The 14,897-nt window shown below is 34.2% G+C and overlaps 1 protein-coding gene across 4 annotated transcripts in view; it reads right to left on the reverse strand.

Moving 5' to 3' along the window:
- The window catches only part of scml2 (Scm polycomb group protein like 2), an 86,282-nt gene that overhangs the window by 56,393 nt on the left and 14,992 nt on the right, over positions 1-14,897 (reverse strand). For all 4 annotated transcript variants that reach the window (XM_052500082.1, XM_052500084.1, XM_052500081.1 and 1 more), the window contains 7 exons: positions 14,202-14,504; positions 14,018-14,101; positions 13,851-13,921; positions 12,112-12,346; positions 4,356-4,444; positions 3,791-3,899; positions 3,477-3,611 (listed from right to left, as the gene is read on the reverse strand). In XM_052500082.1, coding sequence (XP_052356042.1) covers positions 3,477-3,611; positions 3,791-3,899; positions 4,356-4,444; positions 12,112-12,346; positions 13,851-13,921; positions 14,018-14,101; positions 14,202-14,223 — 745 coding nt within the window. In that variant the 5' untranslated portion in view covers positions 14,224-14,504. The remainder of the gene's footprint in view (positions 1-3,476; positions 3,612-3,790; positions 3,900-4,355; positions 4,445-12,111; positions 12,347-13,850; positions 13,922-14,017; positions 14,102-14,201; positions 14,505-14,897) is intronic.

The following is a 14,897-nucleotide window of genomic DNA, read 5'->3' on the forward strand; positions in this document are numbered from 1 at the left end:
GACATGATGAAGGATTAACCCTGTACTGCCAGCTGCTACTGTAAGACTTGATGAAGGATTAACCCTGTACTGCCAGCTGCTACTGTAAGACTTGATGAAGGATTAACCCTGTACTGCCAGCTGCTACTGTAAGACTTGATGAAGGATTAACCCTGTACTGCCAGCTGCTACTGTAAGACTTGATGAAGGATTAACCCTGTACTGCCAGCTGCTACTGTAAGACTTGATGAAGGATTAACCCTGTACTGCCAGCTGCTACTGTAAGACTTGATGAAGGATTAACCCTGTACTGCCAGCTGCTACTGTAAGACTTGATGAAGGATTAACCCTGTCCTGCCAGCTGCTACTGTAAGACTTGATGAAGGATTAACCCTGTACTGCCAGCTGCTACTGTAAGACATGATGAAGGATTAACCCTGTACTGCCAGCTGCTACTGTAAGACTTGATGAAGGATTAACCCTGTACTGCCAGCTGCTACTGTAAGACTTGATGAAGGATTAACCCTGTACTGCCAGCTGCTACTGTAAGACTTGATGAAGGATTAACCCTGTACTGCCAGCTGCTACTGTAAGACTTGATGAAGGATTAACCCTGTACTGCCAGCTGCTACTGTAAAAAATAGATGAAGGATTAACCCTGTACTGCCAGCTGCTACTGTAAGACTTGATGAAGGATTAACCCTGTACTGCCAGCTGCTACTGTAAGACATGATGAAGGATTAACCCTGTACTGCCAGCTGCTACTGTAAGACTTGATGAAGGATTAACCCTGTACTGCCAGCTGCTACTGTAAGACTTGATGAAGGATTAACCCTGTACTGCCAGCTGCTACTGTAAGACTTGATGAAGGATTAACCCTGTACTGCCAGCTGCTACTGTAAGACATGATGAAGGATTAACCCTGTCCTGTCAGCTGCTACTGTAAGACTTGATGAAGGATTAACCCTGTACTGCCAGCTGCTACTGTAAGACTTGATGAAGGATTAACCCTGTACTGCCAGCTGCTACTGTAAGACATGATGAAGGATTAACCCTGTACTGCCAGCTGCTACTGTAAGACATGATGAAGGATTAACCCTGTACTGCCAGCTGCTACTGTAAGACATGATGAAGGATTAACCCTGTTCTGCCAGCTGCTACTGTAAGACTTGATGAAGGATTAACCCTGTCCTGTCAGCTGCTACTGTAAGACTTGATGAAGGATTAACCCTGTACTGCCAGCTGCTACTGTAAGACTTGATGAAGGATTAACCCTGTACTGCCAGCTGCTACTGTAAGACTTGATGAAGGATTAACCCTGTACTGCCAGCTGCTACTGTAAGACATGATGAAGGATTAACCCTGTACTGCCAGCTGCTACTGTAAGACTTGATGAAGGATTAACCCTGTCCTGCCACCTGCTACTGTAAGACTTGATGAAGGATTAACCCTGTACTGCCAGCTGCTACTGTAAGACTTGATGAAGGATTAACCCTGTACTGCCAGCTGCTACTGTAAGACTTGATGAAGGATTAACCCTGTACTGCCAGCTGCTACTGTAAGACTAGATGAAGGATTAACCCTGTACTGCCAGCTGCTACTGTAAGACTTGATGAAGGATTAACACTGTACGTCACACCATCTGGTTGTTCATTACTACAAATATTTCAGACTATTTTTGGGAGGAAGTTTTATGCTTTTTGATAATGTATTAATAATTGTATTAATAATTGTATTAATAATTGAAAAAATAAAAAAAGACAGAATAGAACTTGAAACTAATGTTTAAGACCAACAACAGATTAAGGGGAACGTAGTACAAAGAGGAACTCTTTTCATTTGAAAAATGAAAAGCTAGTTGTCATTGTCCTAAAGTTCACGGCCCTCTCTATCAGGCTAGAATGGAGCGTCTCTGTGGCCACTGCCGGTGAATGTCAGAGGACATGTTGGCCAAAACATTGTCCAAGGCCATTTTACATGTCTTTCATTGGGAATGATATTGCCCTGAGGCAAAAAGAAAAGTGGTGGTCCTTCTGTAGCTCAGTTGGTAGAGCATGGCGCTTGTAATGCCAGGGTAGTGGGTTCAATTCCCAGGACCACCCAGATTGTAAGAATGTATGCACACATGACTGTAAGTCGCTTTGGATAAAAGCTTCTGCTAAATGGCATATATTATATTATTATTATAAAAGTAGCCCGACTGCACAATGTTGTTGCCCTGAGGCAATGAATGAAGGATTAACCCTGTACTGCCAGCTGCTACTGTAAAAAAAATAACATTTCATTTTTTAAATAAATATAAAAACTAAGTGTTTGAAACCTATCAAATATTCTCCTTTAGAGGTTCCTACACAAGTACATATTTTTATTGTCTCTATTTAAACATGTAAAATAATGAAATGCATTGTACCCTTCACTCACACCATGCCCTCAGGTCGCTCTGCTTCCTGAAAGAAGGTCCCGCCCCCAATTGATACGTCATACCAACGTCTGCACCTCATTGGCTTGTTTACACACATGTCATCTCGTATTGTCATGTGTATGGGGGCAAAAAGGTTGTGTGTATGTCACGCCCTGGTCGAAGTATTTTGTGTTTATCTTTATGTATTGGGTCAGGCCAGGGTGTGGCATGGGGTTTTGTATGTGGTGTGTAGATAGTGGGATTGTAGCTTAGTGGGGTGTTCTAGCAAAGTCTATGGCTGTCTGAAGTGGTTCTCAATCAGAGGTAGGTGTTTATCATTGTCTCTGATTGGGAACCATATTTAGGCAGCCATATTCTTTGAGTTTGTCGTGGGTGATTGTCCTTAGTGTCCATGTTCCTCGCTGTGTTAGTTTTCACTAGTATAGGCTGTTTCGGTTTTCGTTACGTTCTTTGTTTTGTAGTGTTTGTATTTTAGATTCGTGTTACGTTTTGGTTCATTAAACATGGATCGTAATCTACACGCTGCGTTTTGGTCCGACTCTCCTTCACCACACCTAGAGAACCGTTACAGTGCAGTAGAGTGTTAAACAGAAAACACATGAAGGAAGACATTATGAATCTCACAATCACATATTTTCAATGATTAACTTGAATCAGAAAATGATCTTAACCTGTCCAAAAAAATAATACAAAAAAATGTAATACAAAATAATGAGATATATATATATATATCTTGGCTTTTTACAAGCAAACTAGACCCAAATGCAATGTGTGGAAGGACAATCCTGCTTGAACTGTACACCAGAACACATTAAAGAATATTATTACCAGTGGAAAAGTACTAATTGTAGTAAACACACTGCTTGTATTGTAGTCAAATATACATGAAATAACACAGAACTTAGGGGAAAACAGCCAGTGAAATTCTCGCAGAAAGAAGCAGTTTGTTTTTCTCATCCGGCAGCTTCAGAAAGAAACCCTGAGCCAGCAGCACCCAGTGGTGACAGACAAACAGGCCAAAAGCCTCAGAAAGCAGGGCTCTGCTGTCCTCTAGTGGTGAGGTTGAGGTACTTACAGAAGTTGCCAGGAGGCTGGATGCTGTGCCTGGTCAGAGAACACCATCCTACAGGGAATATGTCTCTGGAGTCAAACTGGCACCAGTAGTCGAAGGCCCCTCTCCAGCCGTCAAACATCACAAAGATCTCATCACCTAAAAATAAAGATTAGAATAACAAACAGTAAGACGTAGCATCAACCACACGACAAATAGGGGACAAAGGAACAATAGTGTTATAGTAAATAAAACACAGTATAGCGTTACAGTTATAAAGTTGTCCTCCAAAGAGATAGGGTAACGGTGGGTTAAATTTTAAAAAATATCTTGTTTACCTTTGACCTCTCCGATGGTTGCCGGGCAGATCAGGTAGGGGTTCTTCTTGTCCACTGCTTCTAGCTTCATCCCAGGTTTAAAGAGGTTCTGGGAGGGCTTGGAGGGTTCCTACACACACATAACTCTGTTAGTCCAGACCAGACAGATCTGTTTATATACACACACACAGAACTCTCTGTTAGTTCAGACCAGACAGATCTGTTTATATACACACACACAGAACTCTCTGTTAGTCCAGACCAGACAGATCTGTTTATATACACACACACAGAACTCTCTGTTAGTTCAGACCAGACAGATCTGTTTATATACACACACACAGAACTATCTGTTAGTCCAGACCAGACAGATCTGTTTAAATACACACACACAGAACTATCTGTTAGTCCAGACCAGACAGATCTGTTTATATACACACACACAGAACTCTCTGTTAGTTCAGACCAGTCAGATCTGTTTATATACACACACGTAAATCATTGACACACGTAAATCATTGATCAGTAAATCAATACAGTACAGCTTTAAGGTCCAATGTGAAATGTTCCATTTTTCTTCCTTGACCTTTTTAAAAGCTGTGGCTGGTGCCATCTCTGCTCCAGTCAGGGTTCTCAGGAGGAACATCGGCCACGAGGAGGCATTCATTCTGAAGCCTAAAGACAACTCAAAGAAAAAGTTCAAGATTTAGAATATATTGCTGCTTTATTGCTGATATAAGCAAGTGCAACACTTTATAATGTCTTATTAACATATGATATGTTATAATGTGTTATAGTATTTTACGCTATAATATGTTAGGTTATAATGTCTTATTAACATATGATATGTTATAATGTGTTATAGTATTTTACGCTATAATATGTTACGTTATAATGTCTTATTAACATATGATATGTTATAATGTGTTATAGTATTTTACACTATAATATGTTAGGTTATAATGTCTTATTAACATATGATATGTTATAACGTGTTATAGTATTTTACACTATAATATGTTACGTTATAATAAATAAAAAAAAGAAACAAAGATCATTTGTAAAAATCCAAATAACTTCACAGATCTTCATTGTAAAGGGTTTAAACACTGTTTCCCATGCTTGTTCAATGAACCAGAAACAATTAATGAACATGCACCTGTGGAACGGTCGTTAAGACACTAACAGCCTACAGACGGATAGGCAATTAAGGTCACAGTTATGAAAACTTAGGACACTAAAGACTTAGGACACATTCTACTGGACACACTTAGGACACACTAACTTAGGACACATTCTACTGACTGTGAAAAACACCAGAAGAAAGATGCCCAGGGTCCCTGCTCATCTGTGTGAACGTGCATTAGGCATGCTGCAAAGAGGCATGAAGACTGCAGATGTGGCCAGGGCAATAAATTGCAATGTCTGTACTGTGAGACGACTAAGACAGCTCTACAGGGAGACAGGACAGACAGCTGATCGTCCTTGCAGTGGCAGACCATGTGTAACATCACCTGCACAGGATCGGTACATCCGAACATCACTCCTGCAGGACAGGTACAGGATGGCAACAACAACTGCCCGAGTTACACCAGGAATGCACAATCCCTCCATCAGTGCTCAGACAGTCCTCAATAGGCTGAGAGAGGCTGGACTGAGGCCTGTTGTAAGACAGGTCCTCACCAGACATCACCGGCAACAAAGTCGCCTGTGGGCACAAACCCACTGTCGCTGAACCAGACAGGACTGGCAAAAAGTGTTCTTCACTGATGAGTCACGGTTTTGTCTCACCAGGGGTGACGGTCGGATTCACGTTTATCGTCTAAGGAATGAGCGTTACACTGAGGCCCGTACTCTGCTCGTTCTGTGCGTGATTTCCTGCAAGACAAGAATGTCAGTGTTCTGCCATGGTCAGTTATAATGCCTGGATCTTAATCCCATTGAGCACGTCTGGGACCTGTTGGATCGGAGGGTGAGGGCTAGGGCCATTCCCCCCAGAAATGTCCTGGAACTTGCAGGTGTCTTGGTGGAAGAGTGGGGTAACATCTCACAGCAAGAATGGGCAAATCTGGTGCAGTCCATGAGGAGGAGATGCACTGCAGTACTTAATGCAGCTGGTGGCCACACCAGATACCGACTGTTACTTTTGATTTTGACCTCCCCTTTGTTCAGGGACACATCATTCCAATTCTGTTAGTCACATGTCTGTGGAACTTGTTCAGTTTATGTCTCAGTTGTTGAATCTTGTTATGTTTATACAAATATTTGCATTTGCTGAAAATGTCAATATATATTTGCTGAAAATAAACGCAGTTGACAGTGAGAGGACATTTCTTTTTTTGCTGAGTATATGTTATACTATAATGTGTTACACTAGAATATGTTATGCTATAATGTGCTATAATGTGTTATACTATGTGTTATAATGTGTTACGCTATAATATGTTATGCTATAATATGTTATGCTATGATATGTAATAATGTGTCATGCTATAATGTGTTATAATGTGTTATGCTATAATGTGTTATAATGTGTTATAATGTGTTATGCTATAATATGTTATAATGTGTTTGCTATAATGTGTTATAATGTGTTATGCTATAATATGCTATAATGTGTTATGCTATAATGTGTTATAATGTGTTATGCTATAATGTGTTATAATGTGTTATGCTATTATATGTTATAATGTGTTATGCTATAATGTGTTACGCTATAATATGTTATAATGTGTTACGCTATAATATGCTATAATGTGTTATGCTATAATGTGTTATAATGTGTTATGCTATTATATGCTATAATGTGTTATGCTATTATATGCTATAATGTGTTATGCTATTATATGCTATAATGTGTTATGCTATAATGTGTTATGATGTGTTATGCTATAATATGTTATAATGTGTTATGCTATAATGTGTTACGCTATAATATGCTATAATGTGTTATGCTATAATGTGTTATAATGTGTTATGCTATAATGTGTTATAATGTGTTATGTGATACGCTATAATATGCTATAATGTGTTATGCTATAATATGCTATAATGTGTTATGTTATAATGTGTTATAATGTGTTATGCTATAATGTGCTATAATGTGTTATGTGATACGCTATAATATGTTATAATGTGTTACGCTATAATGTGTTACGCTATAATATGTTATAATGTGTTATGTTATAATGTGTTATGCTATAATATGTTATAATGTGTTATGCTATAATATGTTATAATGTGTTACGATATAATATTTTATAATGTGTTATACTATAATATGTTATAATGTGTTATACTATAATATGTTATGTGTTATGCTATAATGTGTTACGCTATAATGTGTTATACTATAATATGTTATAATGTGTTATGCTATAATGTGTTATGCTATAATATGCTATAATGTGTTATGCTATAATATGCTATAATGTGTTATGCTATAATGTGTTATGCTATAATGTGTTATGCTATAATATGCTATAATGTGTTATGCTATAATATGCTATAATGTGTTATGCTATAATATGTTATAATGTGTTATGCTATAATATGCTATAATGTGTTATGTGATACGCTATAATATGTTATAATGTGTTATATATATGCCATTTAGCAGACGCTTTTTCCAAAGCGACTTACAGTCATGTGTGCATACATTCTACTGTATGGGTTCCCGGGATCGAACCCACTACCCTGGCGTTACAAGCGCCATAATACCAACTGAGTTACAGGACCACTTACGCTATAATGTGTTATAATATGTTATAATATGTTATAATGTGTTATGTTATAATGTGTTATAATATGTTATAATATGTTATAATATGTTATAATATGTTATAATATGCTATAATGTGTTATAATATGTTATAATATGCTATAATGTGTTATGCTATAATGTGTTATAATGTGTTATGCTATAATGTGCTATAATGTGTTATGTGATGCGCTATAATATGTTATAATGTGTTACGCTATAATGTGTTATAATATGTTATAATATGTTATAATGTGTTATGTTATAATGTGTTATAATATGTTATAATATGTTATAATGTGTTATGTTATAATATGTTATAATGTGTTATAATGTGTTACGCTATAATATGTTATAATGTGTTATGTTATAATGTGTTATAATATGTTATAATATGTTATAATGTGTTATGTTATAATGTGTTATAATATGTTATGTGTTATGTGTTATAATGTGTTATGTGTTATAATGTGTTATAATGTGTTATAATGTGTTATAATGTGTTATGTTGTGTTATAATATGTTATGTGTTATAATGTGTTATAATGTGTTATAATGTGTTATAATGTGTTATGTTATGTGTTATAATATGTTATGTGTTATAATGTGTTATAATGTGTTATAATGTGTTATAATGTGTTATGTTATGTGTTATAATGTGTTATAATGTGTTATGTTATGTGTTATAATATGTTATGTGTTATAATGTGTTATAATGTGTTATAATGTGTTATAATGTGTTATGTTATGTGTTATAATGTTATAATATGTTATGTGTTATAATGTGTTATAATGTGTTATAATGTGTTATAATGTGTTATGTTATGTGTTATAATATGTTATGTGTTATAATGTGTTATAATGTGTTATAATGTGTTATAATGTGTTATGTTATGTGTTATAATATGTTGTAATATGTTATAATGTGTTATAATGTGTTACGCTATAATGTGTTATAATGTGTTACGCTATAATATGTTATAATGTGTTATAATGTGTTATAATATGTTATAATATGTTATAATGTGTTATGTTATAATGTGTTATAATATGTTATGTGTTATAATGTGTTATAATGTGTTATAATGTGTTATGTGTTATAATGTGTTATAATGTGTTATAATGTGTTATAATGTGTTATGTGTTATAATGTGTTATAATGATGTTATAATGTGTTATAATGTGTTATGCTTATGTGTTATAATATGTTATGTGTTATAATGTGTTATAATGTGTTATAATGTGTTATAATGTGTTATGTTATGTGTTATAATGTGTTATAATGTGTTATGTTATGTGTTATAATATGTTATGTGTTATAATGTGTTATAATGTGTTATAATGTGTTATAATGTGTTATGTTATGTGTTATAATATGTTATGTGTTATAATGTGTTATAATGTGTTATAATGTGTTATAATGTGTTATGTTATGTGTTATAATATGTTGTAATATGTTATAATGTGTTATAATGTGTTACGCTATAATGTGTTATAATGTGTTACGCTATAATATGTTATAATGTGTTATAATGTGTTATAATATGTTATAATGTGTTATGTTATAATGTGTTATAATATGTTATAATATGTTATAATGTGTTATGTTATAATGTGTTATAATATGTTATAATATGTTATAATATGTTATAATGTGTTATAATATGTTATAATGTGTTATAATATGCTATAATGTGTTACGCTATAATATGTTATGTGTTATAATGTGTTATAATGTGTTATGTTATAATGTGTTATAATATGTTATAATGTGTTATGTTATAATGTGTTATAATATGTTATAATGTGTTATAATGTGTTATAATATGTTATAATGTGTTATAATGTGTTACGCTATAATATGTTATAATGTGTTATGTTATAATGTGCTATAATATGTTATAATGTGTTATAATATGTTATAATGTGTTATAATGTGTTATAATGTGTTACGCTATAATATGTTATAATGTGTTATACTATAATATGTTATGTGTTATAATGTGTTATGCTATAATATCTTATGTGTTATAATATGTTATAATATGTTATAATATGTTATGTGTTATAATGTGTTATGCTATAATATGTTATAATGTGTTATACTATAATATGTTATGTGTTATAATGTGTTATGCTATAATGTGTTATAATATGCTATATGTTATATGTTATATTATAATATGTTGTTATAATATGCTATATGTTATAATATGTTATAATGTGTTATGTTATAATGTGTTATAATATGTTATAATATGTTATAATATGTTATAATGTGTTATAATATGTTATAATGTGTTATAATATGCTATAATGTGTTACGCTATAATATGTTATGTGTTATAATGTGTTATGCTATAATATGCTATAATGTGTTACACTATATGTTATAATGTGTTACGCTATAATATGTTATAATGTGTTATGTTATAATATGTTATAATGTGTTATGTTATAATGTGTTATAATATGTTATAATATGTTATAATATGTTATAATATGTTATAATGTGTTATAATATGTTATAATATGTTATAATGTGTTATAATATGTTATAATGTGTTATAATGTGTTATAATGTGTTACGCTATAATATGTTATAATGTGTTATGTTATAATGTGCTATAATATGTTATAATATGTTATAATATGTTATAATGTGTTATAATATGTTATAATATGTTATAATATGTTATAATGTGTTATAATGTGTTATGTTATAATATGTTATAATGTGTTATGTTATAATATGTTATATGTTATAATATGTTATGTTATAATGTGTTATGCTATAATATGTTATAATGTGTTATAATATATGTTATGTGTTATAATGTGTTATGCTATAATATGTTATAATATGTTATATGTTATACATTATATTATAATATGTTATGTTATAATGTGCTATAATATGTTATAATATGTTATAATATGTTATAATGTGTTATAATATGTTATAATATGTTATAATATGTTATAATGTGTTATAATGTGTTATAATATGTTATAATGTGTTATAATGTGTTATAATGTGTTACGCTATAATATGTTATAATGTGTTATGTGTTATAATGTGTTACGCTATAATATCTTATGTGTTATAATATGTTATAATATGTTATAATGTTATTAAAATATGTTATAATATGTTATAATGTGTTATAATGTGTTACGCTATAATATGTTATAATGTGTTATACTATAATATGTTATGTGTTATAATGTGTTATGCTATAATGTGTTATAATATGCTATATGTTATATGTTATATTATAATATGTTGTTATAATATGCTATATGTTATAATATGTTATAATATGTTATAATATGTTATGTTGTAATATGTTATAATATGTTATGTAATAATATGCTATATGAGATGTTTATAATGTGTTATAATATAACATATTATAACACATTATAAACATCTCATATATGTTATGTGTTATAATGTGTTATGTTATGTGTTATAATATGTTATAATGTGTTATAATGTGTTGTAATGTGTTATAATGTGTTATGCTATAATACGCTATAATGTGTTAATGTGTTATAATGTGTTACACTATATGTTATAATGTGTTACGCTATAATATGTTATAATGTGTTATGTTATAATATGTTGTTATAATATGCTATATGTTATTTTATAATATGTTATGTAATACTGTTATAATATGTTGTTATAATATGCTATATGATATGTTATAATATGATATGTTATAATATGTTATGTTATAATATGTTATGTTATAATATGTTGTTATAATATGCTATATGATATGTTATAATATGTTATGTTATAATGTGTTATGTTATAATGTGTTAAAAGCGATAATATGTTATACTATGTTATAATGTGTTATGTTATAATATGTTAAACTATGTTATAATATGTTATACTATGTTATAATATGTTATGTTATAATATGTTAAACTATGTTATAATATGTTATGTTATAATATGTTATGTTATAATATGTTAAACTATGTTATAATATGTTATACTATGTTATAATGTGTTATGTTATAATATGTTATAATATGTTATGTTGTAATATGTTAAAATATGTTATGTTATAATATGCTATATGAGATGTTATAATATGTTATGTTATAATATGCTATATGTTATGTTATAATATGTTATAATATGCTATATGAGATGTTATAATATGTTATATGTCATATCTCTTATGTTAGCAATAGAGGTGGTTAGCATTTTATCTCTCTATGTTAGTTACCCAGAGGTGGCTGTTATGTTATAATATGTTGTGTTAGGCTGGATGTTATAATAAATATATCTATATGTATAAGCAGAGGTGGCTGTAACATGTATATCTTATGTAGCCTTACCCAGAGGTGGCTGTAGCATGTCATATCTCTCTATGTAGCCTTACCCAGAGGTGGCTGTAGCATGTCATATCTCTCTATGTAGCCTTACCCAGAGGTGGCTGTAGCATGTCATATCTCTCTATGTAGCCTTACCCAGAGGTGGCTGTAGCATGTCATATCTCTCTATGTAGCCTTACCCAGAGGTGGCTGTAGCATGTCATATCTCTCTATGTAGCCTTACCCAGAGGTGGCTGTAGCATGTCTCCTCTCCTCTCACACGTCCCTATAGGCTGGATGTCTGAGGAGTCCACCAGTCTCCAGAAATCGTTGGTGTTGTCACTCCCGTCCAGACGGAGACGCAGACGTGTACCCATCATACCCATCACCGTGGCGATGCAGATGGACGTGTTGTTCCGAGGGTCGTGGGCTTCCAGCTTCATACCAGCCTTGAAGTCATTACTGGGAGGGAAACGGGACTGGGGGAGACAGGAGGGCAATGGATCAGTCAATAACGGAATGATCTGCTTATATGGGGCGGTAGGTAGACTAGTGGTTAAGAGCGTTGGGCCAGTAACTGGAAGAGAAAAAAGATCTGTCATTCTGCCCCTGAACAAGGAAGTTAACCCACTGTTCCCCGGCCGCCAAAGAAGTGGATGTGGATTAAGGTCGGCCCTCCGCACCTCTCTGATTCAGAAGGGTTGGGTTAAATGCGGAAGACACATTTCAGTTGAATGCATTCAGTTGTACAACTGACTAGGTATCCCCCTTTCCCTATCTAAACCTAATGTTATGTTAGGCAGAGTTTTATCTCAACCTAATGTTATGTTAGGCAGAGTTTTATCTAAACCTATTGTTATGTTAGGCAGAGTTTTATCTCAACCTAATGTTATGTTAGGCAGAGTTTTATCTCAACCTAATGTTATGTTAGGCAGAGTTTTATCTCAACCTAATGTTATGTTAGGCAGAGTTTTATCTAAACCTAATGTTATGTTAGGCAGAGTTTTATCTAAACCTAATGTTATGTTAGGCAGAGTTTTATCTAAACCTAATGTTATGTTAGGCAGAGTTTTATCTAAACCTATTGTTATGTTAGGCAGAGTTTTATCTAAACCTATTGTTACCAAATTGTTGACCTTTTCCAATCCTCTCAGATCTAGGAATAGTTACAGGGTCATATCTATCTGTCCCAAAGCAGCACTTAGTGTTGTAGTTACTGGGTCATATCTACCTGTCCTAAAGCAGCCCTTAGTGTTGTAGTTACTGGGTCATATCTACCTGTCCTAAAGCAGCCCTTAGTGTTGTAGTTACTGGGTCATATATACCTGTCCTAAAGCAGCCCTTAGTGTTGTAGTTACTGGGTCATATCTACCTGTCCTAAAGCAGCCCTTAGTGTTGTAGTTACTGGGTCATATCTACCTGTCCTAAAGCAGTCCTTAGTGTTGTAGTTACTGGGTCATATCTACCTGTCCTAAAGCAGTCCTTAGTGTTGTAGTTACTGGGTCATATCTACCTGTCCTAAAGCAGTCCTTAGTGTTGTAGTTACTGGGTCATATCTACCTGTCCTAAAGCAGCCCTTAGTGTTGTAGTTACTGGGTCATATCTACCTGTCCTAAAGCAGCCCTTAGTGTTGTAGTTACTGGGTCATATCTACCTGTCCTAAAGCAGTCCTTAGTGTTGTAGTTACTGGGTCATATCTACCTGTCCTAAAGCAGCCCTTAGTGTTGTAGTTACTGGGTCATATCTACCTGTCCTAAAGCAGTCCTTAGTGTTGTAGTTACTGGGTCATATCTACCTGTCCTAAAGCAGTCCTTAGTGTTGTAGTTACTGGGTCATATCTACCTGCCCTAAATCAGTCCTTAGTGTTGTAGTTACTGGGTCATATCTACCTGTCCTAAAGCAGTCCTTAGTGTTATAGTTACTGGGTCATATCTACCTGTCCTAAAGCAGTCCTTAGTGTTGTAGTTACTGGGTCATATCTACCTGTCTGAAACAGCTGGGAGAAGCGGCTGTGGATGACGTTTCCTTAAGGTACTCCTCCCAACTGAAGGGTTCTGGCGAAACAAAAGGGCAAAGTTCATACTATCTGACAGTCGTAGGTTCCGCTACATTGTGACAGAGAGGAACATTGCAGGAAACGTGTTTAATACCATTAGATTTATCCAGAGAGGGGGGGCCGGTTCCCGGAGAGGGGTTACTTCTCTCAGGTTTCTCCCTCCTCTCTTCTTTTGGCTCTGAAAAGGAGACAATTCAACCTCTTATGAATACACTTTAGAGTAGAATAGAAAATAATAGAACCAATCCCAACACAAAGCATTAAAAAAAAGTGCTGACCTTTCTGAGGTGTTCGGCCCATTGTGACCGATGGTACCACCAGGTGCCAGGTGAGGAGACCACAGACTGGTCAATGTGCCACTACACCACCAGGTGCCAGGTGAGGAGACCACAGACTGGTCAATGTGCCACTACACCACCAGGTGCCAGGTGAGGAGACCACAGACTGGTCAATGTGCCACTACACCACCAGGTGCCAGGTGAGGAGACCACAGACTGGTCAATGTGCCACTACACCACCAGGTGCCAGGTGAGGAGACCACAGACTGGTCAATGTGCCACTACCGACGCGGTGCTGAGCTCCTAGAGCAGATACACAGAGAGAGACATGTATTTGTTAACCTTTATTTAACCAGGAAATCCCAATGCATGTTTTTTCTTAACCTTTATTTAACCAGGAAGTCCCATTGAGGTCAAGATACCTTTATAAACAAGGGAGACAAGTAGAGTTAGGCGGGGCCCCTCGTTCTAGGTTGGTACAGCAGGCAAAAAAATCTATATCCACAGCTTGTTTCAGCAGGAGTACACACAAAGAAACATCTATTGGAGAAATATCGAGCAGCAACGACTGAAATGGAGGGGAATTTTTGATCATCTTCATTGTCACAGCAACTAAAGCAGCAGAAGCTGGGACCAGGACACAGAAGAAAATGGATCAGCGTTAATCACCACGAACGCATTCTGAGGGAATGAAAA

This window comes from Oncorhynchus keta, chromosome 37, assembly GCF_023373465.1.
Source record: "Oncorhynchus keta strain PuntledgeMale-10-30-2019 chromosome 37, Oket_V2, whole genome shotgun sequence".
Lineage (NCBI taxonomy): Eukaryota > Metazoa > Chordata > Actinopteri > Salmoniformes > Salmonidae > Oncorhynchus > Oncorhynchus keta.